The sequence below is a fragment of the Meles meles genome, chromosome 9 (genome assembly GCF_922984935.1).
Source record: "Meles meles chromosome 9, mMelMel3.1 paternal haplotype, whole genome shotgun sequence".
Classification (NCBI taxonomy): Eukaryota; Metazoa; Chordata; class Mammalia; order Carnivora; family Mustelidae; genus Meles; species Meles meles.
This window is the reverse complement of record NC_060074.1, coordinates 34588373-34611218: the sequence shown is the minus strand read 5'-3', so window position 1 is coordinate 34611218 and position 22846 is coordinate 34588373. Positions and strand designations below refer to the sequence as shown.

Below are 22846 nucleotides of genomic sequence, written 5' to 3'. Positions count from 1 at the left end.
TCTTAGGTTCAGTGAGGATATCATTTGCCCATGATACAGCCTATTCAAATATTGTGCAAATAGAATTAAACATTTTAAAGGTGACCTCATAGGGGTGCCTGGGTGGCGCAGTTGGCTAAGTGTCCAATTCTTGGTTCTGGCTCAGGTTGTGATCTCAGGGTTGTGAGATCGAGCCCTGCATCCAGTTCCATGCTCAGTGGGGAGTCTGCTTGAGATTCTCTCTCCCTCTGCCCTTCTCACACAGGTTCGATCTCTCTAAAATAAATAAGTCTTTTGAAAAAATGACCTTATGATTTGTTGCCTTAGCTTATTGCTTCTGTTTTCTGTGTTTATATATCTGATAACTTGTCCACCACTATTCGTCTTCCAAATTTGTGTCTTTGGTTCTCCTGTCCCTCCTCAGAGCTATAATTGTTTTTCTCACCCATATGTCACTGCTGGTTTTTCCCAGGATGGGAACTATAAGGCAATCTTCTGTCTCCTCTCACTCATTTCTTAACTCTACTCCAACCAGTGGAAAGGATACTCAAAAATCAAATACTGTCCTCACATAAACCTTTTTTCTCAATACATTCATGATGTTAAACTTGTTTTTAAAAAGATTAAGCCCAAAAGCCAAGCTGTAATTCAGAATACAACCCTGTGGAGATGGTTTTCTAAAGATGTCATCCCAAGACTCTCTGGTTGTTCGATCAAGCCCTTGCTGCTAGCTCAGAAAGAGACCACGAGCCAGAGAATGCAGGCAGCCTCTAGACACTGACAGTGACCCCTGGTTGCCAGCAACAAAGCCACCACAAGGAACTGAATTCTATCAATAACCTGAATAAGGGATGCCTGGGTGGCTCAGTTGGTTAAGTCGCTGCCTTCGGCTCAGGTCATGATCCCAGGGTCCTGGGATCAAGTCCCACATCCGGCTCCTTGCTCGGCGGAGAGTCTGCTTCTCCCTCTGTGTCTGCCTGTCACTCTGCCTACTTGTTCTCTCTCTCTCTTTCTCTGATAAATAAATAAATATCTGTTAAAAAAAAATAACCTGAATAAGCCTGGAACCAGGTTCTTCCCTAGCATCTCCAAAAAGGGACACAACCCTGCTTAGACCCGTGTGAAGCCCCAAGCAGAGAATCACATTGTACCACACTGTACCCAATTTCTGACCCACAACAGCTATTTAGATAACAAATACATATTGATTTAAGCCACCACATGTGTGATCAGCTGTTCCAGGAGCAAGACAAAATTAATACAAATAGAACTTTCCTCAAATATCTATCTTAGCATTCAAATTCATATTTCTTCTAAAATATGGTTAATATTTCCCATCTTAACTAACTTCCAAGTATCCAGACTCTTATCTATTGAAAATTGCAAACTTACTTTCTCTATCTGGGCACTATGGAGCCAGACTTGAAATACTATATATGTATATATATATGTGTGTGTGTGTGTGTGTATATATGTACATATATATATATACATGCAAGTATTCATATATTTTCTATGTATATGTATATGCATATATAGGTGAGTCCATACATAAATACAACCTATATAGACCTAATAAATACTCACCATATTCAATAAATGTTTATATATATAAACATAGGAATTTGTGCATATATGTAAAATACATATATTTTCCTCAGTTCCAGGTACTAACACCTACTATTTCATGAAAACCTTTTAAGCTGTATACTTACCGCTCCATTGAATATTTATAAAAAAACAGGCAGAGGCCAAATAACTTGCCAGAGATCATCTAATAGATGGCTGAAGAGAATTCAAATATAGATCTATATAGATCCAAGACTACAAGGTTCTTATTTTTCATCTTGCTTATCTTTCATGCTGAATCTTTTTGGACATTCTAGGTCCTACATCCATCTCAGGTCAGATGCCATGTAGCATCTTCCTTGAACTCCCCACCCAGTGCATCTGGATGCCCCACTTCCCTGATCCTTTCCCCCCCTTTATCTCTGTGCCTTCTCAATGTCCTAAATGGCCTTCCATTTATCATATGTAAAAGAACTTCAAGACAGTTCTCAATGCTGTACTACTCTGTTCTCCAAAAATTCTTTTACTTTACTTTTCTAAAAGTTTACTTTTAGACTTTTCAATTTTAACTGTTCTGGTGACTCTCAGCTTCAAATCTCCAGCACTGAGTCTTTCATGAGTTCCAAGCACACATACAACAACGTTGCTGGACACCTCTGTTTTCCTGTCTTCTTCACCCAAACTTCAACATGTCTACATCAGCACTGGTAAGAAAAGAAGTCCTCTCTCTTTACTACCCTATGTCCCTCGGTCATATCACCCGTCACCTTGATGGAAAACTCAGAAACCTGCAGGCAACTTCGAACCTCCCTTCTGGTTAAAAGCTTGGGCTCTGGAACTGGACTGCCTTGGCTAAAATCCCATCTGTGCTACTTACTTGCTTCAGACTTTGGATGAATGGCTTAACTTCCCAGGACCCAAATATCTTCCTCTGTAAAACTGTGGTGGTGATAACAATAATAATAATACTTAGCTCACAGTGTCACAGGTTTAAAGAGGGTGTTATAAACTTGGGTCAGCATCCAGCACCCAGTACTTGGTCGGTAAGGATAACTACCATTGATTTTTCCATTTAATTGTCAGGTCTCATTTATAATCTCAGTGAAATCTAAGATTATGTTTGTGTTGCCATGTTATCTACCCTCCACCATTCTATGTTATTACCTGGGTTAATACCACTGCCAAATGAATCTTCCGAAGGCGCTATTTTAATTGTAATTCAAAAATCTTCATGTTTCTCATGCCTTTCAGGATACAATGGAAACCTCCTTATCTTGGCATTCAAAGCCTTGCATGAACTGGCCCCTGGCTTCTATTTTCAGTTGTTTCTACCACTCCTCTTCTTCTCAATCATGGTATAGACAGGATGGACTTCCTACTATTTCTTAAACACTCTGTTTTGACCTGCTTCTTAGCTTTTGTAATAAGCAGTCATTATGCTTTCTACCTACTAGACAATATGTTGAAAATTTTAAGTGCCATCTCATTTATTTCCACAAAAACTCTGAGGTGACTACTGTGCTATCCTTAGTTTATGAGGGATGAGCAAGCTGAGCTGAAAATATACAGTGAGGAAGAAATGGACCCAGGGTTTGAATCCAAGCTGATTCCAGATCCCATGATTTTAACCATTCTATCTTATGTCTTCATCATGCTACAATCCTCTTTCCTGGAGCATTCTTCACCCTTCTCCCACCTATTTGACTCCCACCTATTGATCAAAGTCTGCCTTAGGCTCTGTCTTTACTATAAAGCTTTCCTAGATTCCGTCAACTCTAGTGAATTCCTTTGTCAGGAACAAGCTTCTTAAGGCTAGCTTCATTTCTCACTAAGCCAGCAATGCCTTGAGTATAATGCCTAATAAATTCTACATGTATTGGTACCAGATCTCTACTAATGAGCTTGACAATGACTCCTGGTGATTGAGCCAACCAATCTCTAATTTCTGTTTATCTCTATTCTTGCCCATTGTCCTAGGTAGGTTTTGTTTTTTCTTAAATTTCTAACATATTTATGAACTTAAGCAGGAAAGGAATTTATTGGGATGGTATGGAGTATTACAGAATGCTGGAGAAACAAACTTGGTCTGAAATCAAGGAAGGCACAGCCCAGTGGAGGTTCCCAGTGGAGCCATCCCATGCAACAGCACACTCCATGCTACAGGATTTCCTCCTCCTTTGCAGTCACCCCAAGTTATGCCTATCTGACATCCCCATATGTGGCCTGGCAATGTCTTGTTCTGCCAGTATTTAAGGGAGCTGCAGTCAACAGCTAAGCAAGGGGACAGATGAGTCATTCTCACTTTGCAGAAGTTAAGGAGTGGGAGGGACTCCAGGATAAAGAACTGTGGTGCCTAAAGAGGAATAAAGGAGAGACTAGATGCAAATTTTAGAAAGAGAGGAAGTCACACAAGAATTGCTCAATATTACTAAATGCTTCATTACAAGACAAATTCCTATCTTCTAAAATCACAAGTTGGGGATTTAGGCTACCATGGTTAAGAAGGTCCATGGATGGACTTCAGAGACTTGAGACCTCCAACTATGCATGCACATTTTCTGAATACTAACATCTTTCTGGCAGTGAGTCTGCAGATTTTATTGGATTCTCAAATGGGTCCATCATCTAAAAATGGCTGCAAAACACTATTTTCAGCTCTTAAAATAGAAACATAATCTTACCCCAGGAAATCAGGTGACCCGAGGCAGACTCTGATAAGGTCTTAAAAGAAACAAGTTAAATCTGAAAATTCTGCATGTGTCTGCTCATCTAACAGATGCCAAAGAATTCCTTAGAGGATAACATCTATGGGACTGTAGTCAAGCTTTTTTCAGAGCTGAAGACATACATTGCTATATATTCAGTGACCGTGGAACAAAAGGGCTTCTGCTATGTGGAATCCTTGTTTGCCCAAGGTAATTTTAAAATGATGATACAATTTACCTCCCCACTTCTTATTTTTATAGTATCTTGTTATTTTTCTCATAGTTCTTGAAAGACGCTTCCTCAGTGTCCACACTTTGACAAGGAATAATCATTATCTCTTTCTCCATCTTACACAAATCACTGCCTGACAAGGTAGAGATGGATGATGAGTGCCTCAAGTCTGGGGTGTATGGAGGTGCTTCAGCTAAGTCTGGTTATTACTGGGGCAGAGGGAATGGCCTATGTTAGTAAACAATAACTATGATGAAGGGAGAGGCTTATTAAATAAGCAGATGACATCTACTTGGGCCATTGTGGTTTGGATGAGCTGGTTAAGTGAGAGTTTTCCTGAAGATCACAACCTTCAGTACAGAATTGAGAATTGTGTTTGCAAAAGTGACTTCTCAGAAAGGCCATCCTGAGAAGGCCTTTTCTTATCTTTTCTCAGGAAAAATGTCTTATTCTATTTTCTCTATGGCCAAAAATTTTTAAAAAAATAAATAAAGTGTTGGGGGAGGAGACCACAGTTTTTAAACTGACGGTCAAAGGAAGCCTTCTGAGGAATAGACACTTGCTGGAAGACCTGAAGGAAGTTAAGGGAAAGCCGCAGGATATCTAGGAGCACTCACTTCTGGGTTGCTCATTGCGTCATTCAAGGTGGCCACCACGCACCTGCACCATTAAATGTGCTGAGCAAAGGAATGAGAAGACAGGGCTCTGGAACAAAAGTCTCCACAAAAACCACACTGTATTTGCTCATAGTCCCACATTGCCCTAGCACTCCCTCTTTCTGGCTGTATCTTAATCCTTCTTCCAGCTAGGGCATGAGCAAAATGTGTGAGCTAGTTAACAGCCTGGTTATTTTTCTTTCTTAAAGGTCAAAACTCCCAGTTTATTGAGAACTTTTTTCCAAAAAATTGATCTCCTGGTTAAGTGTCTTGTCTGTATCCACAATGTACCCATACTGTGCTTTATACAGGGGTGCCTTTGACAAATGTCTTAAGAACTGACCCTTTCTAATATAAAAACGGGCATAATTACTCTCTTCATAGTACTCCTTCTTTAGGACTCCAATCCTAGGAAGTTGGCAGGGCTTTCTTCTATCTTGGGGGTCATAGAGATCAGTCCTCAGGGGAAATACTCCTTCAATCATCTTCATAACCCACATAGTGCTTCGTGGACAAGCAGTGGTTCCTTTAACACCTTCATCAAACTGGTGGGCAGCGCTATTGACTAGGTCCATCCTCCAGGTGAAGAAACAAAATCTTCAACTGAACAGCCATCTCACACAGTCTTTTTTGAATCAATCTTTCAAATGTTTCATCTTATCAGTGAATTCCTAGTCCTGTGGTCTTCAAATATTTCTTATCTCATACACTTAGTAGGAAAAGCTTGACTACACTCCCATAGTCTGTTTATTTATACAAATTAATATAGTTCTTATCAATAGCTAATATTTCAAAACACAATATACATAGGGGACTAGGTTTACTGTTAAGCATAATAAATTTAAGTCCCTCATTCATTTTTTAATAAAGATTTTATTTATTTATTTGAAAGAGAGAGACAGCGAGAGGGCATGAAAAGGTGTAGAGGGGATGGCAGAGAGAGTGGGAGAAGAGGGAGAGGGAGGGGAGACTCCCCACCAAGCAGGGAGCCTGACACGGGGCTCCATCCTAAGACCCTGAAATCATAACCTGAGCTGAAGGCAGGTGCTTAACTGACTGAGCCACCCAGGCGCTCCAGTCCCTCATGTATTCTTGCATTGAACTTAGTAGTTATATACTGAGAAACTTCTGGATGCCAACCACTGTACTTGTCACAGAAGCATGGTACATGAAACTGACAAAATTTCTACTCTTGTGGAGCATAGATTCGAGTGCAGGAAGACAAACCATGAGTAACTTAAATAAGTAAAATGTCTAGTAGTGTCACATGCTAGAAAGTGTCATGGAGAAGAATAAAACAGGAAGGAGAATTCAGGTAGGTTTGAAATGAGAGTTGTAGTTCTAAATAGCCCCCCAGAAAAAGTGAGTGCAGATAAGGGAATTAACTATTTGACTGCTTGCAACCATTTGGCATAGGGAATCAAGGTGTCCCTGTCAATATTTATTATATTAAATAGCAGTAGAGTACAATTTATTTAGATAACCAATATGAATAGAATTCTAACTTCTCCTTGTGCCCTAAGTGACCATCTTGGAAGACCACTAACTAAATCTACACTCGTATGAGCAATTGCTTGAAACAGACTCTTCAGATCCCAGGTATATTATGACAGCTTCTCTTTGGGATCCACTCAGGATGGTGAAGTCTGGCAGCTGTTTCAGTGGCAGACATGGAGCCCTATAGTAAATCAGCTCTTTAATTCAGTCTTGACTTGGTTCCATGGGTGATATTACATCCCATGATTTATTTACCTATGAGCTAAATAAATGTCCAGATAAATGTCTTAAATGTCCAAAGCCATTTTGTGTTTTTGTCGTACTCTATAAAGCAGGTGACTAGGGAGAATATGCACACAGAAGCATATCAGAACAGCTGGTGGTGACAGGAAGCGGTAACTTGTTGGTTTTCTTTTCCTTTCTGTTGAGTTATGGTAATATAGCATGAGCGTATTTCCCTTTTCACTGGAGAAGGAGGATTTGTTAGTCTGGTGAAGCTTCAGAAGGAAGGTGTTTTAAGAAATTTGTATTTTTTAAATATTTTGCGACTCAAATAACAGGATACAATGAGCTTCAGAGGAAAGGTTTTTAAACGGGAGGCCAGTGAATTTCGGAAGAAGAGAAGAACAGTGAGGAGAATAAATCAAGAAGAAATCCACAGATTAGGCTCTGTAGGTATCCAAATGTCAATGTTTGTTTCTCATCTTTTCTTCTATACTTAAAAAACAGAGAGACATTAGCCGTGGGTGGTGTTCTAACAGGTGCTGGGCAAGGTCCTAGATGGAACAGAATATTCTATTTGGCTCATAACTATCCTCTTTTATTTACATCATTGTTTTGGAATTACTTACATCTTTATTTTAAAATGTATTGAGAGAGAATTTAAAAAGTTAAACTATTACTAGAATATTACTAGACTATTTTCATTTTTAAAGAAAGCTTACAGTCACCTCAATTATGACCTTAATCGATGACTTGTATGTAACTGTAGGTTTTTTTCTTAAATTACTGCTCTATTTTGATCATGTATCACTCGTTTGTTTTAAAATTCTTCAAAAGAATGATCTAAATTATGAAAGTGTACATAAATATTTGATTAAATGAGCCAACTAAGAAAGTAAAAAATAGTAGGTTTTAAAGGTTAAAAAGATTTGGTTTCTTTATGTTAAAAATGTTTCTGCCTTATTATTGTTGCAAACAAAATGAGTGCTCTGGAAATGTGTACTTATTCTAGAATCCTAGATGTCTATGTATAGGAACTACCGTGGCTGAATATCAGGGCCTCTTGCTGGAGTACAACAGTGACTTGCACGTAACATGGAAGGTCCATGTTATATGGTAAATGGCTATGACAACATCATCATGCCGCTCTTCTTACAGGAACATTCATTTTACAGAGTGGTTTAGGGTTTGCTTTCTTCAGGGCAGGGGTTCTCAGCCTCAGCACCATTGCCATTTTGGATCTAAGCTATCATGGGCCAGGCTGTCCTGGCCATTGTGAGATGTTTAACAACATCCTTGGCCTTTGTGCACTACATGCAAACACTCACTCCCGGTTGTGACAATCAAAAATGTCTTCAAATGTTGTCAAATGGCCCCTGGAATAGGGAGGGTGATTGCCCTGGTTGAGAACCCCTGCTCTAGGGGTAAAGAATCTTTTTTGTCCATATAAACATCCTTAATCTAGAAATAGAGCAGCTTTTTAAAAATGACATATATAATAATGATTATTTATGGTCATTTGATGAATACGAATAATCAAATTAATGAATAGTCACTCAGCCCCTGATAGGTCAACGTCAGGTACAAGAATATTCTGTCTTGAGTGATAGTGATTCTGTTTACACTGACAATGTATTTGGTGGTAATTTAATGTGAAAAGAATTTATCAGAGGTCTGGTTCACAGGACTGGTGGTGTGTTGTTATTGGTCGGTTTCTGTCTCAGTATCTCAGTGGTGTATGTTTTCCAGTGGGAAACACAGCCCAATGAGCCCTTCAGCCTTGTTCCCATATCACCGCACCCAGCATTTCATAAATGGAATACACAGAGTCTTAAAACCAACCTCTTGGTCCTGATGTGTCCACTGTGGATCCCTACTTGTGTCTTGTCTACTGGCTTGCAAGCCCTTCATCCACTGTTTACTACGAGCCTGTTAAAGAGGATAAGTGCTCGAAATGCTTGGTTGGTTTGGGATGATTAACCTTTAGAACAGTCAAAAAAAATATAATTTCCCAGTTGCCTTTAGAAGTTCCGTGGGTGACGTTACTGTGAGATTGACTTCTAGTGACCACTAGAGAGACAACAGAGAGACAACAGGCAGGAGAAAATCTGCCTATCTCAAAAGGACCACACATACAGCCTGGCAGTAGGACAGTCCCCAATGTCTCACCATATAATGAAGCTAATCATTCTAGGAATTATCTTAATTGAATTTGAAGGTATTGCTACTGAGCACTATGGGAAAAGCAGCCAGTACCAAGGGAGCTTTCCCACAGCATTCAGTAGATGTGCATTCACATTTAATTAAGACCATTCATACTGTGATTAGCTTTCTTCTGTGGAAGGCACTGGGGACTTTCCGCCACTGCGGCCTGCCTTGTTCTTCCTGAGATAGGCGTATCTTCTTTCCCAGGTCATCTCTTCTGTAGAGCAGGGGATTGCTCAATCCATCCAAAGTATTATACAGAGATGTGGGTTTTATTTTTGGAAAGCATAATCCAAAGAAGTGAAACACATCATTAAAATGCTGGGGCATCATTCTATCTGACTGTCTCGCCTTCCCTCTGTATGCCTTTGGGCCGATTACTGAAAGTATTCTGAACCTTAGTTTACTCTTCCATAAAAATGTTCACAGCAATACCAGTCTGTCTTAAGATGGTTTATTGGAATTCAGTTTGATCATGGACACCATGAAGATGATTAGTGGGGGGTAACAAATGTTATGTTTTATTAGTAAAACCAAGTAAAGTATTTCCATTTCCAAAGGCAAGGGAGGAGGGATATAATTGTAGTGACATTGCCTTCTCAGTGATGGTGACTGAAGCCACTGGACTGTAGAGGTGACAGCTTCCTCCTAGGAGCCTTGCAAAAAGCTGGAGTGACAGAGTCACTCAGGAGACAAAATTCTGAACTGCATCAAGACGGCACTCAGGGGGGTCCCAGCTGGCTCTATGTGTTAATGAGGTTGCCTTAGAAATGACTAGTGGTTTTTTACCCACACCTTATCCAAAGTACCCAACGCGGGACTGTACTTTCCACAGCACTATTATCTAAGCTTTCTAAAAACTAAACCAATATCTCTAGGCAAGCTTCAGAGATGACTTGATAGGAGATAAGGAAGAAGCAATTCAAATGACAAAATACCCAACACATGAGGACAAGGCTTAAGGTTATATCAGGGAATATAAAATGCTTTCTTTTGAATTTTGGGGTGTACTCATAGTATAGTGAAAGGAGAGAAAAAGATTATGGTAGATAATTACGATGGATTATCTGTTTTTGTTGTGATCATGTGCATTTTGAATTCGACAAAGCAGTTATTATTCTAAGGCAAATTTAGAAATGGTTTCATTCCACAGTAATCTGGAATGCTTAACTAGAACACAGTGATTTCCTAAAAGGCATACAACCCAAACTTGATACTCTCGTGACACACAGACCTACAATTTTGTTTATTTCATTTCCTTCAGATGCTGTTTGAAGCTATTTATTTAATTCTGTTGGAATTTTTAATTGTTTTGGAATTTTATCAATCCAATTTTTAAGGGTACTATCTAGAAATCCCTTGATATATTTTAATCCACCTGTCACAGTTGATATACTATAAGAGAGAGCAACTGCATCATAAGAGAAGTTCAAGGAAAATGAAACTTACTTGTTAGATCATCAAGTAGAACTACTTCTCTTAATTTGTGGAGTGTGTATGGTACTCTATGGTTGTTTTTTTTTAAAAAAACTGCTTGTCTATTTTTATTTTTTTTAACCAATCATTCGGTATGATCTCTAGTGCATAGGAAGTCAGTAAAAAAATAGTTTCCTCCCTAAGTTGCATGTCCTAATTTGGAAAGATTAAATGCACGATCAAGTTGAATTATTATATCAATTATCTGTACAATCAGGAAAAATCTCCAAAATGCACCTAAATAAATGTAAGTTGTTATTTCTAAGTTATTACTGGCTTTTGGATCATTAATCTGCAGGATTTGAAAGTATTTGGAAAACTTTGTATACACGTGAAAATTCTTGCTCTGGTCTTTCATATAGCCTTTTAGCCCTTCAGTAGAAAAGTGAAAACTATAGAAAGAAAATCTAATAACATCTTTAACATACCTCTCACACACATCATTTTATAAAATATGTTGTGCTATTGTCTTTTAAGTTCATTTTTAGTCTATTCTTCCATGTTTGTGAACAGCCTTTCTCCCTAGTTATCTATGCTACCTTCTTACTATTACCCCTCATTTATACAAACATTCACAATTACTTATTTGAGCTATTTCATAATGAGCCAGTTAGCTGAAAGGAAGCACAGGCAAGGGTCCCAGTATTATGGGTGCCGATAGTAATGAAACGGGACCAGATTCCAGGTTCAAACAATGGAAAACAGTGCTGAGAGCTATAAATAAATGATTGGAGAAAGCAAAAAAACTGAAGTAATGGGGGTGGGTGAAATCTGAATTCAGTCTGACCATGGAAATAGAGAAGTGTAAATTGAAACTTGATCTGACCCAAGAATCTAGGCAGAGGACTCTGAGGGTAGCAAGAAGGAGCAGACAGCTCCTGTGCCAGGTAGATGCGAGATGACACTTTTAAATGGACCCAGGAGAGGTGCTTGTGACTTAAGCAAAGATGAGCTTACTCTCCTCGAGACCAACTGCCAAGAGAAGGAAAGGCGTTAAGCCAGGAGGAAAGCAAGTTGGAGGAGAACCGCCAATGTGGCAGAGTCAACTTCATGATGATGCCCTTTATTACATCTGAGCAGGAGGTGGACCGATTGTCAGGCAGGGCCATGCACAACAAAAGGGAAGTAACGCCATTATCCTGATAGCTCTTCTTCTTTCCCAGATGGTGGTAATGGCACAAATCTTCATGAATGTAGAGATTTCCCAATTAATGGCAATTTCCGTTGTGGTTTTTGACACATTCATTAGCTAGCATTCAATGTACATTCCCTTAATATACCTTTTATTTCCTTTTCTTCATCCTCCTTACCCACTTACAAATATTATTTGGTCCTCTTCCGACCACTGCCTTCCATGAGGTGCCCAGTGACCTCACACCAGCCTCCAGATGTCTTTCACTGCAAAAGCTCTCAAAGGGAACAGAATTAGTACTCAAAATGATAGCTGTGTTTCAGCAGCTTCCTTGCAGTGGCAGGGCATGCAGGGGGGAAGTTTTCTGTTTTCTATTCCTGCAACGTCATGACCTTGGCTGGTGGAGCAGGGAGGACCATAGGTCTTTCACACTGAGCTGGATTGAGATATCAGTTCCTGAGGAAGTCCCCAGAATCCACATTTCTGGATATATAAAATAAAGCAATAATGATCTCTTCTAGGTTTCACAAGGATACTCAGTGAGAGAAGTGTTAGCTACTTATCATGGTCCTGGGTGAGTCTGATAATTAAAAAGAACCTGCTTAGGTGATGGTCCACGGCATGTGTTCCTGGCAAGGTCCATTCAATACTTTCCCCCAGCATCCTGAATCTTGAGTAGAAAGAGGCCAGAGTCCCACACAACTGCCCATGAGTTACACACTGAGACTCACCAAGACCGACTCTACTGGGGGTGGGGAGAGAAGTCCGCAGAAGTAAATAAACTGCTAGTACAAAAAGAAAGCAGGGCGGATGTTGCCTGGGCCAAAAAAAAACAACAGATGCCCAGTATACACGTTCAATCTCAAGTAACCAAAAGTAAGAAAGGAAATAAAAGAAGGAGCTGACTGTCATTATGGAGAGATTTACTGAGCATATAGGACACATATTATTGACAGAACTACTTACATTTTTGTGTGTGTGGCACATATGTGTTTATGTGTGTGTATATATATATATATATATATATACATATACATATATATATATATATTTGCACACACACAAACACACACTCCTCACACTCATCCTGAAAGTTCATTGGTGTGATGGTTAACATATCAAAATAGTGTTAGCGGTTAAGCCAGTGGCAGCTTTCATCACAGATTTCATATAAATTAATCTAAATTTCCCAGCAGTTGGCTCTAAGACATTAATTTGTCTACTATCCCAGGCAGACTTGTAATTGGGTTGTGATGTATTTTTAATGATATTTATTATCTTTCAAGTGTTTCTAGAAAACCGAATTAGACATATAATTAAATTCGAGTCAGATCTTCTTGGACATTTTCTACTTCTTTATAAGCACCAGTGTTAGATGGAGAAGCAACCACTCTTATTTTCTTTTTTTTTTAAAGATTTCATTTATTTATTTGACAGAGATTTCAAGTAGGCAGAGAGGCAAGCAGAGAGAGAGAGAGGAGGAAGCAGGCTCCCTGCTGAGCAGAAAACCTGATGCGGGGCTCGATCCCAGAACCCTGGGATCATGACCTGAGCCGAAGGCAGAGGCTTTAACCCACTGAGCCACCCAGGCTCCCCACCACTCTTATTTTCTTAACCATCATTTGCTACACGAAAATGTGAGAATTTTGTTGTGCTGCTAAAAGGTATATATCATCAAATTTCCTTAAAAAGAAAATAAAACTGAAAAGGCTAGTTTGAAAATACACCTGACATCAGGGATTCTAAAAAGCTCTTGGTATGCTTAGTTTTCCCAATGACATTAAGGGTTAACAAAATGGAATGTTCTGATTTTTCTAACTGTAATGTTTGTGTTGAATGTGATGACTTTATCTTTCTTTATATTTGTAAAGGGCTTTATAATTTACCAACTTTAACCTGCTTCATTTCACTGAAATGAACTAAGACATTTTAAATGTTACTACTGGATGATTTCTTCTGAGATCTATGTCCGTTTTTGTTACCAAGGGAACCATTTCCAAATTCAGCTTAATCTGAGCCTGCCCAGCTGTACAGTTTTTAACTTTGATTTAGCTAGTGTTTTTCCATTCTCATGAAACTGTGTACTTCAAGACAGAGAGAAGGTTAGAAGGTCAGTATAAGATGGCTTATTCCTTACTTAATCATTTCCTTTTTTGTAAGGAAAGCTAGTCTTGTTTTCTGAAGCTCAAACATTTGAGAGATTGTCCAGTAAAACTTCCTTTGATGAAAGGCTGAATTAAATCTGTCACACGACCATTGGCTGACAGCTGTGGACATGGATACAGCTGTGTGGGCTCGCTCCAATTTTCTCATTTGTTTTAAACACAGATAGTGTGGAAGTTGGTTCCGTTCCAATTGCACTAAGGCCAAAGGGTCCTGGATTGAGTTAAAGTCTTAAGAATCCATGTGTCATTTGTATTTTTATTTCCTCTAAGAAATTTAATCAGTTATCTTGATAATGCTTAAATTAGTTAACAGCTGTGTTGTTTCAGATTTGTTTTAGAGATCTTGAGATTGGAATTCTTTTTAGGGTTTCTCTAAAAACCCTGTGGATCTTCATTGTTAGCTTTTTGCTTGTCTGTATGCCAAGATGTGAAGAGGATGTTTAAATAATTGGAATGGCATGCCTTGATAGAGTCTACTGTATTGGTCTTGAAGTAAATATCAACTTTTATTTGTTTGTTCTCCTGGATCATTAGTCAAAATGAATGGTTTTGTAAACTGAAGCAGGCACTCAGATGTAAATTAATTGTCATGAATATTCAAATTAGAATAAATGTACGGATATCTGGAAAGGACAAGGCTGTTTGAGGAAGACTGAGAAAGTCTCAACTAGCATAACAGAGGGTATGCATGTTACGGAAAGAATATAAAAGTTTTCAAAGGCAGGGTGGATAATCTTGTTTTTTATAATAGTGGTCCCTGAAAAGATCAGAGTTTTTGAAAAGGAGGACCAAGGGAATAGTACTATTTCAGATCAACAAACTAGAGTGACCTTCACCCCAGTGGGGAGTAACCGAGGCTTAGCTCCTTAATTATACTTAAAATTTAGAATACAAATATGTGGCCTTCCAAAATGAAGAATTTACTGTTGCAGTGGTTCTCCATTCTTCATCCCACCCAACCACTTTCCATGATTAGTCCTTTGTGATCCTATTTACTCAGAGTGCCAACAAGCTTGACCTACATCAATGTAGCTTAGAGCTACAGAAAGAAATTCTATATCTACAACCTGATTGTATTCTAGGTATTTATATTTGCAAAGCCAATGAGTTTAATACTAAACTCATTTTAATTCAATAATTTTTTAATCCAGAAGTATAAATAACTGAAAATATTTTCTAGGCTATCTCTCAAGGAAAGTAAAAGGTAGAATTTCAAAGTCACTTTCATGTATTGATATATGTGATTCAGGTAGATTTCCTTTTCTTAAAAGATTTTATTTATTTATTTGACAGAGATCACAAGTAGGCAGAGAGGCAGGCAGAAAGAGAGAGAGAGGAGAAAGCAGGCTCCCTGCCAAGCAGAGAGCCTGATGCGGGACTTGATCCCAGGACCCTGGGATCATGACCTGAGCTGAAGGCAGAAGCTTTAACTCACTGAGCCACCCAGGCGCCCCCCCTTTCTTTTTTCTTTGAGGGGTAGAGCAGCCAGACTTTAAGAGATTCACAGAAGAGACATTGCCCTTTAAAAAAAAAAAAAATGTCAATGTTTTCCTTATGTTACTGCTTCTTTTGCTTCCACAGAATCACTAGAAATTAAGGACTTTATTTTAAGGAAATTTAGATAATAAATACAGAAACATGTACTACAGTTTCTGGTACATGAAGACAAATTTAGTGTAATGAGTTTAACTGGTTGGTTGGTTTGACTTGGTTTTGTTATATGCTTTTGACTAAAATGTGTGGGGTAATTTTTAGTCCTTTTCAGTAAAGACAAATCTCTATATTTGTCTGGCATTTCGTGGTTCACTTACGCTCCCCGCCCCGCCATACTTCATCTCCCTGATCCTTGTAATAACACTGCCGCAAACAGGAAGTTGCCCTTTGACTCATTTAAATCAACCTCACTCAGGCACAACTTAAATACCTTGTCCCAGTTACATAGCTGGTAGGTAAAACACTGTGACCCTCCAGCTAGAGACTCTGACTTCTATTCTTTTGCCACAATGACCAATGCACAGAGATGTTTAAGTAACTTAGCAGATGTCTGAGGTTCCCTACAGAGCTCAAAATACTTTAGCTAATACATTGCTAATTGTTCTTCTCTTTTTTGCTGACATTCGATTCTAGGACCACATACATAATCTGTAATTATTTTCCCCAGTCTTCTTTCCCCAGTGTTTTATATATCTTTTTTAATTACTTGAAGCTGTTCCTGGTTGAAATTCCATGTGAAGTCCCCACTGTGATTTTTTTTTACTTTTCCTCACTGGTGGATCTTCCAGGGTAAACAGTTTTAAAATCAAATAATTCCCCAGTGTTTCCATGGAGGCATGATAGTTTTGAAAGACCTAGTTCATTTTTTCACCACAATGAAAGCAATATATGTTTGTTACAGAAAAATTTGGAAAATTTGAGAAGGCAAAATAGTAAAATCCTAAATGTCATCTCCCTTCCAAATATAAATAACTAATAGAATTTAGATCTATATCTCTAATCTTTCTTTAAATTGTTTAGATATTGTGCAGATTAAGTTTAAATTCCAGTGTACAATATTTATTCCCACTTTTATTTAATAATAATACATAAGCAATTTTGCTTCTTATTACCAACTTCCCAAAAGTCCAGTTGTAATGTTCATGTACTGTTTCTTAGAATGGATGTACCATAATTTCCTAATCATTCCTTAGCCTCAGTGATTTATTATTTCCCATTTTTAGCTGGTCTTGTCCTTCAGACCTCACTACCTCTTAGAGATTGAAGTGTTTTGGATTCAGTCTTTCAAATCACAATATGTGTGCATCTAGAATCATTGTTTCTCTTTTTGTAGACATGCTTGTCTCCTTGGACATCTTGATCACGAACTGCAGCCTTCTCACATTTTCCCTTCAAAAGCCAATCATACACAAAACATCATTATTACCTTTACTAAAGAATTGAAGAGTTACAAGGAGGAAACAAAGGAAAATACTACACAATCATTCATTAGTGTGTTTTAATCCACATCCTATTTCCAATGTCCTTTCCAAAGCCATTACAACAGTAAGCCTCTGTCCACTACATACAAGTCTAAAAAATATCAATCCCTGGTTTTAAAAGTTTTTTTATTTACATTCAGTTTAGTCAATGTACAGTATATTATTAGTTCTGGGGTAGAATTTAGTGATTCATCAGTTACATGAACACTCAGTGCTCATTACATCAAGCACCCTCCTTAATGCCCAGTTACCCCTTCCCTTCACCAAACTCCCCTCCAGCAACTCTCAGTTTGTTCCCTATAGTTGAGAGTCTCTTATGGTTTGCCTACCTGTCTGTTTTTATCTTATTTTTCCCTCCCTTCCCCTATGATCCTCCTGTTTTGTTTCTTAAATTCTGCATATGAATGAAATAATATGGTATTTGTCTTTCTCTGACTGACTTATTTTGCTTAGCATAATACCCTCTAGTTCCATAAATGTCATTGCAAATAGCAAGATTTCATTCTTTTTAATGAGTGAGTAATATTCCATTGTATATATACACCACATCTTTATTCATTCATCTATCTGTGGACATCTGGGCCCTTTCCATAGTTTGGCTGTTGTGAATATTGCTGCTATGAACATTGGGGTGCATGTGCCCTTTTAGATCACTATGTTTGTATCCTTTGGATAAATACCTAATAGTGAAATTGCTGAGTCATTGGGCAGTTCTGTTTTTAACTTTTTGAAGAACCATTTTTTTTTTAAAGATTTTATTTATTTATTTGACAGAGAGAGATCATAAGTAGGCAGAGAGGTAGTCAGAGAGAGTGAGAGGGAAGCAGGCTCCCTGCTGAGCAGAGAGCCCGATGTGGGACTCGATCCCAGGACCCTGAGATCATGACCTGAGCCGAAGGCAGCGGCTTAAACCACTGAGCCACCCAGGCGCCCCCGAGGAACCATTTTTTTGAGCAACAGTTCTAGTGTCTTCACTTTGGGGATATGACCTCCACCATCCTGCCTGCCTTCCTTATCCCTCTTGGATTAAGGTCAATATTTTTTCTCCATCTTGTTCCAAAGATAATATTGCAAAGACATACATTTATACATCTTGGCTTGTATGTGTAGTTATTTCTTTAATATACAGTTTCAAAAAAGGAATTCCTGGGTGAAAAGATGTAAACTTTTTTACTCAAATATTTATTGAATGCCTCCTCTCTGCCCTTTATACACATTAAATTTACAATTTAAGTGCTCTAAATTCATGACTAAGGAAAATTTAAACTCACAGACTTTACTTAACATTTATGGAATTAGTACTATGGGTTTGGTGCTATTCTAAAAGTATAACCTATATTACCTCATTTAATACTATAACATATCTCCTACTAAGATGTCCATTTTACAGATTAGAAACTAAGGCACAGAGATTCTAATTAATATGTCCAACATTCCATTGCCCATAAGCAGCAATTCCAGAGCTAGAACACCAAGGGTTCTGGTTCCAGAGTAAATGTTACACTCTGTTCATCTCAGCATAAAACACTTATAATCACACTCCACTTTTTACTTTGGACTCCCCTAAAATAAGTCTGGGTGGTCTAGTTTATTTCTTAGTTAAATTGTACTTCTATTCTGGAGAAAAGTCTAGGTTGATAATTTAGTTATTTTACTTGTCATTGTTAGACGCTTTCAAATGCTGACATCTAAAGTCGTCATTTCTTCACCCATTTGATTTTGAATTAAAATTATGAAATTAATTCAGATCCTTGCAACAGTATACTATGCCCTTGAAATTTGCGTCTTTAGCTAATGCGCAATCTGCTCCTTCAAACCAAATTAAACGACTCTTGACAGCCTGGGTTATTACTAAGATGGCAGGTTTACCAACTCTAGGAGTTAGATATTGTGTTGGCATTCCATGAGAAGCTGTAGAATAAGAAGGAAGGAAAGCCTTTGTTTTTGTGACAGGAGCCCATTCTTCTGCTGAGAAGTTGAATTGGAGGAGAGCTGAGGATTTGAGAAAGTAGATCAAGCAAATCTCTCAATATTTATGAAAAGAACAGGGCCCATTACCACTGCAGTACAACACAGCTCCGCTGCATGAAAACAGGTATTGGTGGGTGCCTTTTCCCATGCCTGGAGCGATTTTAGAACAGCTAATGAAATTCATTAGTCATCTGAGAGAGAGCAAGAGTAAAAAGCACTATAAAAATCCAATCCAATTCAGGGTAATCTTGGCACACGCCTTAGCCCAGTTGGTGTATTTCCAAAAGAAAGAGGCACATTAAATTCAGGAGGGACAATCCAACTGTTCTAAAGCTATAAATCAATGTTACTTAGCTCTCATTTTTGCTCAACATCTCTGCAAGGAGCCATAGTGAGAAATTAACTGATTCCACCATGCTCATATACATGTGTCTCTTTGACCAAAACACTGAGCAAACAGCTCTCTTGCTCCAGAGAGAACTACTCGTCACATGACCTGAACCCTCACCGTCACAGATGCATAAAGCCGTCGTGCCAAACATAGCCAAATCCCAGGCCCTAGGTGCTACAGAGTATATCATTGTTATTTTCATTTTTAAACCTCATATCCACAAAATTATGAAACATGGATGTTTTGAATGCTGCGCCTTTACTAACACATTTCCTGGAAAGATAGAACTTTACTAATCTGTCCCTCAGAAGTCAAAAAAATTAATGCATTATTTGAAGCAGCTCTGCTAGGTTCTGCAGTCCTATGTCAAAATAACCTAAGCACAACATTTAAACAGGAAAAGTTTAATAAATGTCATCCACTGATTGGCTGATATGTCCTATCCTTAAATGATTTAATAAAAATATACCTTCCAGAAGAAGTTTTTAGGCTATGCCTTTTATTAGGTGCATCAAGGAGAGGTGGGGATTTAATTTCTCTATGGTTTTATTAACACCCTGTGACTTGCGAGCTCTGATTTTCCCATTGTACTAATTGAGGTGGGGCTAATTCTAGGTAGAGTGTGGGCCCCCTGGAAACATCTTCTCTGAAGGTCTTCTTGTCTCCAGCTTGATATTAATAGTCACATTGCGACTAAGGGAGATAAAATTAAAAGGAGAGTGAGAACAGGATGGTAAAAGGCCCCTGAAAACATATTCTGTCATTTGCTTTTATAAACCCATAAATTGCAACACATACTGATAACAAGTGACACTCTCACAGTCCTATTCATGTCGAAATGAGGACAGCAAGAAGAAAGTCTTGGTAGTTACATTACAGGCTATTGGTATATGAGTGCTGAAAGGCAACAACATCTGTAAACTGGAGAACCAGTGAGGGAAACGGACATAACCAACCAAATCTATGGTTCATTTGCTACGTTTCATGCACAAACACAATATTAAAAGAAGGAGGGGAAAAATAGAGGTTCCCAAACAAGCCACGTATTTCAGACTTGAAGGTCTGAGGGAGCAGCATGTGATGTTCCAGGGTAAGAGATCCTAGAGACAGAGAGCACTGAGATCCGTAGCTGAGCTCCACTGAATTGCCACTACTTGAAGACATTCAAAGCCAACTAAAACTAAACTAAAATAAAGCCAAATCTAACATCTGGAGCCTGCATTTGCCTCATGAGCCATGAGTCTGTGGTCCTTGAGATCAGCCTTGGCCTGGGAAAATAGGGAATTAGAACTTAAAATAAATCTACATAGGATAATCAAGTCAAAAGGCAGGGATTCCTTAGCAATTCCTTAGTGGAACAGAGTGGAGAGCCCAGATATGGACCCTCAACTCTATGGTCAAATAATCTTCGACAAAACAGGAAAAAATATACAATGGAAAAAAGACAGTCTCTTCAATAAATGGTGCTGGGAAAACTGGACAGTGATATGTAGAAGAATGAAACTTGACCATTCTCTTACACCGTACACAAAGATAAACTCGAAATGGATAAACGACCTCAATGTGAGACAGGAATCCATCAGAATACTAGAGGAGAACATAGGCAGTAACCTCTTCGATATCAGCCACAGCAACTTCTTTCAAGATATGTCTCCAAAGGCAAAGGAAACAAAAGCAAAAATGAACTTTTGGGACTTCATCACGATCAAAAGCTTCTGCACAGCAAAGGAAACAGTCAATAAAACAAAAAGGCACCCCACAGAATGGGAGAAGATATTTGCAAATGACAGTACAGACAAAAGGTTGATATCCAGGATCTATAAAGAACCCCTCAAACTCAACACACACAAAACAGATAATCATATCAAAAAATGGGCAGAAGATATGAACAGACACTTCTCCAATGAAGACATACAAATGGCTATAAGACACATGAAAAAATGTTCATCATCATTAGCCATCAGGGAGATTCAAATTAAAACAACATTGAGATACCACCTGACACCAGTTAGAATGGCCAAAATTAGCAAGACAGGAAACAACGTATGTTGGAGAGGATGTGGAGAAAGGGGAACTCTCTTACACTGTTGGTGGGAATGCAAGTTAGTGCAGCCACTTTGGAGAACAGTGTGGAGATTCCTGAAGAAATTAAGAATAGAGCTTCCCTATGACCCTGCAATTGCACTGCTGGGTATTTACCCCAAAGATACAGATGTAGTGAAAAGAAGAGCCATCTGTACCCCAATGTTTATTGCAGCAATGGCCACAGACGCCAAACTGTGGAAAGAACCAAGATGCCCTTCAACGGATGAATGGATAAGGAAGATGTGGTCCATACACAATGGAGTATTATGCCTCCATCAGAAAGGATGAATACCCAACTTTTGTAGCAACATGGACGGGACTGGAAGAGATTATGCTGAGCGAAATAAGTCAAGCAGAGAGAGTCAAGTATCATATGGTCTCACTTATTTGTGGAGCATAACAAAGAACACAGTGGACATGGGGAGATGGAGAGGAGAGGGAGTTGAGGGAAACTGGAAGGGGAGATGAACCATGAGAGACTATGGAATCTGAAAAACAACCAGAGGGTTTTGAAGGGGTGGGGGGGGTGGGAGGTTGAGGAACCAGGTGGTGGGTAATAGGGAGGACACGTACTGCATGGAGCACTGGGTGTGGTGCAAAAACAATGAACACTGTTACGCTGAAAATAAACAAATAATCATAATAAAAAAAAAAAGCAGGGATTCTAGGACTTTTTTTAAATTACCTGATTCAGGGGCGCCTGGGTGGCTCAGTTGGTTGAGCAACTGCCTTCGGCTCAGGTCATGATCCCGGACTTCCAGGATCAAGTCCCACATCGGGCTCCCAGATCCTTGGGGAGTCTGCTTCTCCCCCTGACTTTCTCCTCTCTCATGCTCTCTCTCACGCTCTCTCTCACTCATTCTCTCTCAAATAAATAAGTAAAATCTTTAAAATAAATAAATAAATTACCTGATTCATGCCATAGTGTCTCTGTGTCTTATGCTACAAAATAGTGAACATTTCATACAGCTCTTTCCCTAAAGAGGTTGTGTGGGACAACTGAACATCTTTTCTCCAAATATTACATGGAGTCCTGTCTGGACTGGCAGTCTTACTTAACAGGCCGCTCCAGAGAGAATATTCACCGTACATCGTCTTTAGTTTACTTAAGCATTGTAAAATGGGTTTGTTCTGTTTTGTTTTAATCCTGAAAGTACATGGAAGGAATTGGTTAGTGGTCCATGATGTCACATCTTGTTTTTGATTTTGCTTATATTTAGCAAAAACATCGACTGCTGCTTAGAGGATCCAGTTAGCAATTATTAAAATATTCGTGGAAGTTTCTAGGGCCTCACCAGCAGAGATCTTCCAAAGAAGGTCTTAGAAATCAAAACTAAACCTCTGTGCTTTGTAGACTGGGGAGGGGTGAGGTCAACAGGAAACTGTTGATGTCATTGACGTGCTAGAGAAAAAAAAAGTTTTTTCCATTTATGAGATTCCTCCTTAGCCTCCAAAGTTCATGGTGACCACTCCAGCTCCAAATAATCTCAAAGACCATCCCTTGTCACTTAAGTTGTACAAATATTTCATCAAAGGGCAAGGGAATTCAAGACTGTGTCCTTGATTTTCTGTTTTGCAATGTTTTA

At 38.8% G+C, this 22846-nt stretch overlaps 1 protein-coding gene across 10 annotated transcripts in view; it reads left to right on the top strand.

Moving 5' to 3' along the window:
• The window catches only part of DOCK10 (dedicator of cytokinesis 10), a 278280-nt gene that overhangs the window by 92423 nt on the left and 163011 nt on the right, over window positions 1-22846 (top strand). The window contains exon 1 of one of the 10 annotated variants that reach the window (XM_046018399.1): window positions 7076-7309. The exons of the other annotated variants lie outside the window; for them this stretch is intronic. Within the exon in view, the coding sequence (XP_045874355.1) occupies window positions 7205-7309 (105 nt within the window). The 5' untranslated portion in view covers window positions 7076-7204. Of the gene's footprint in view, window positions 1-7075; window positions 7310-22846 lie in introns of those variants that run through there. 10 annotated transcript variants of the gene reach the window in all.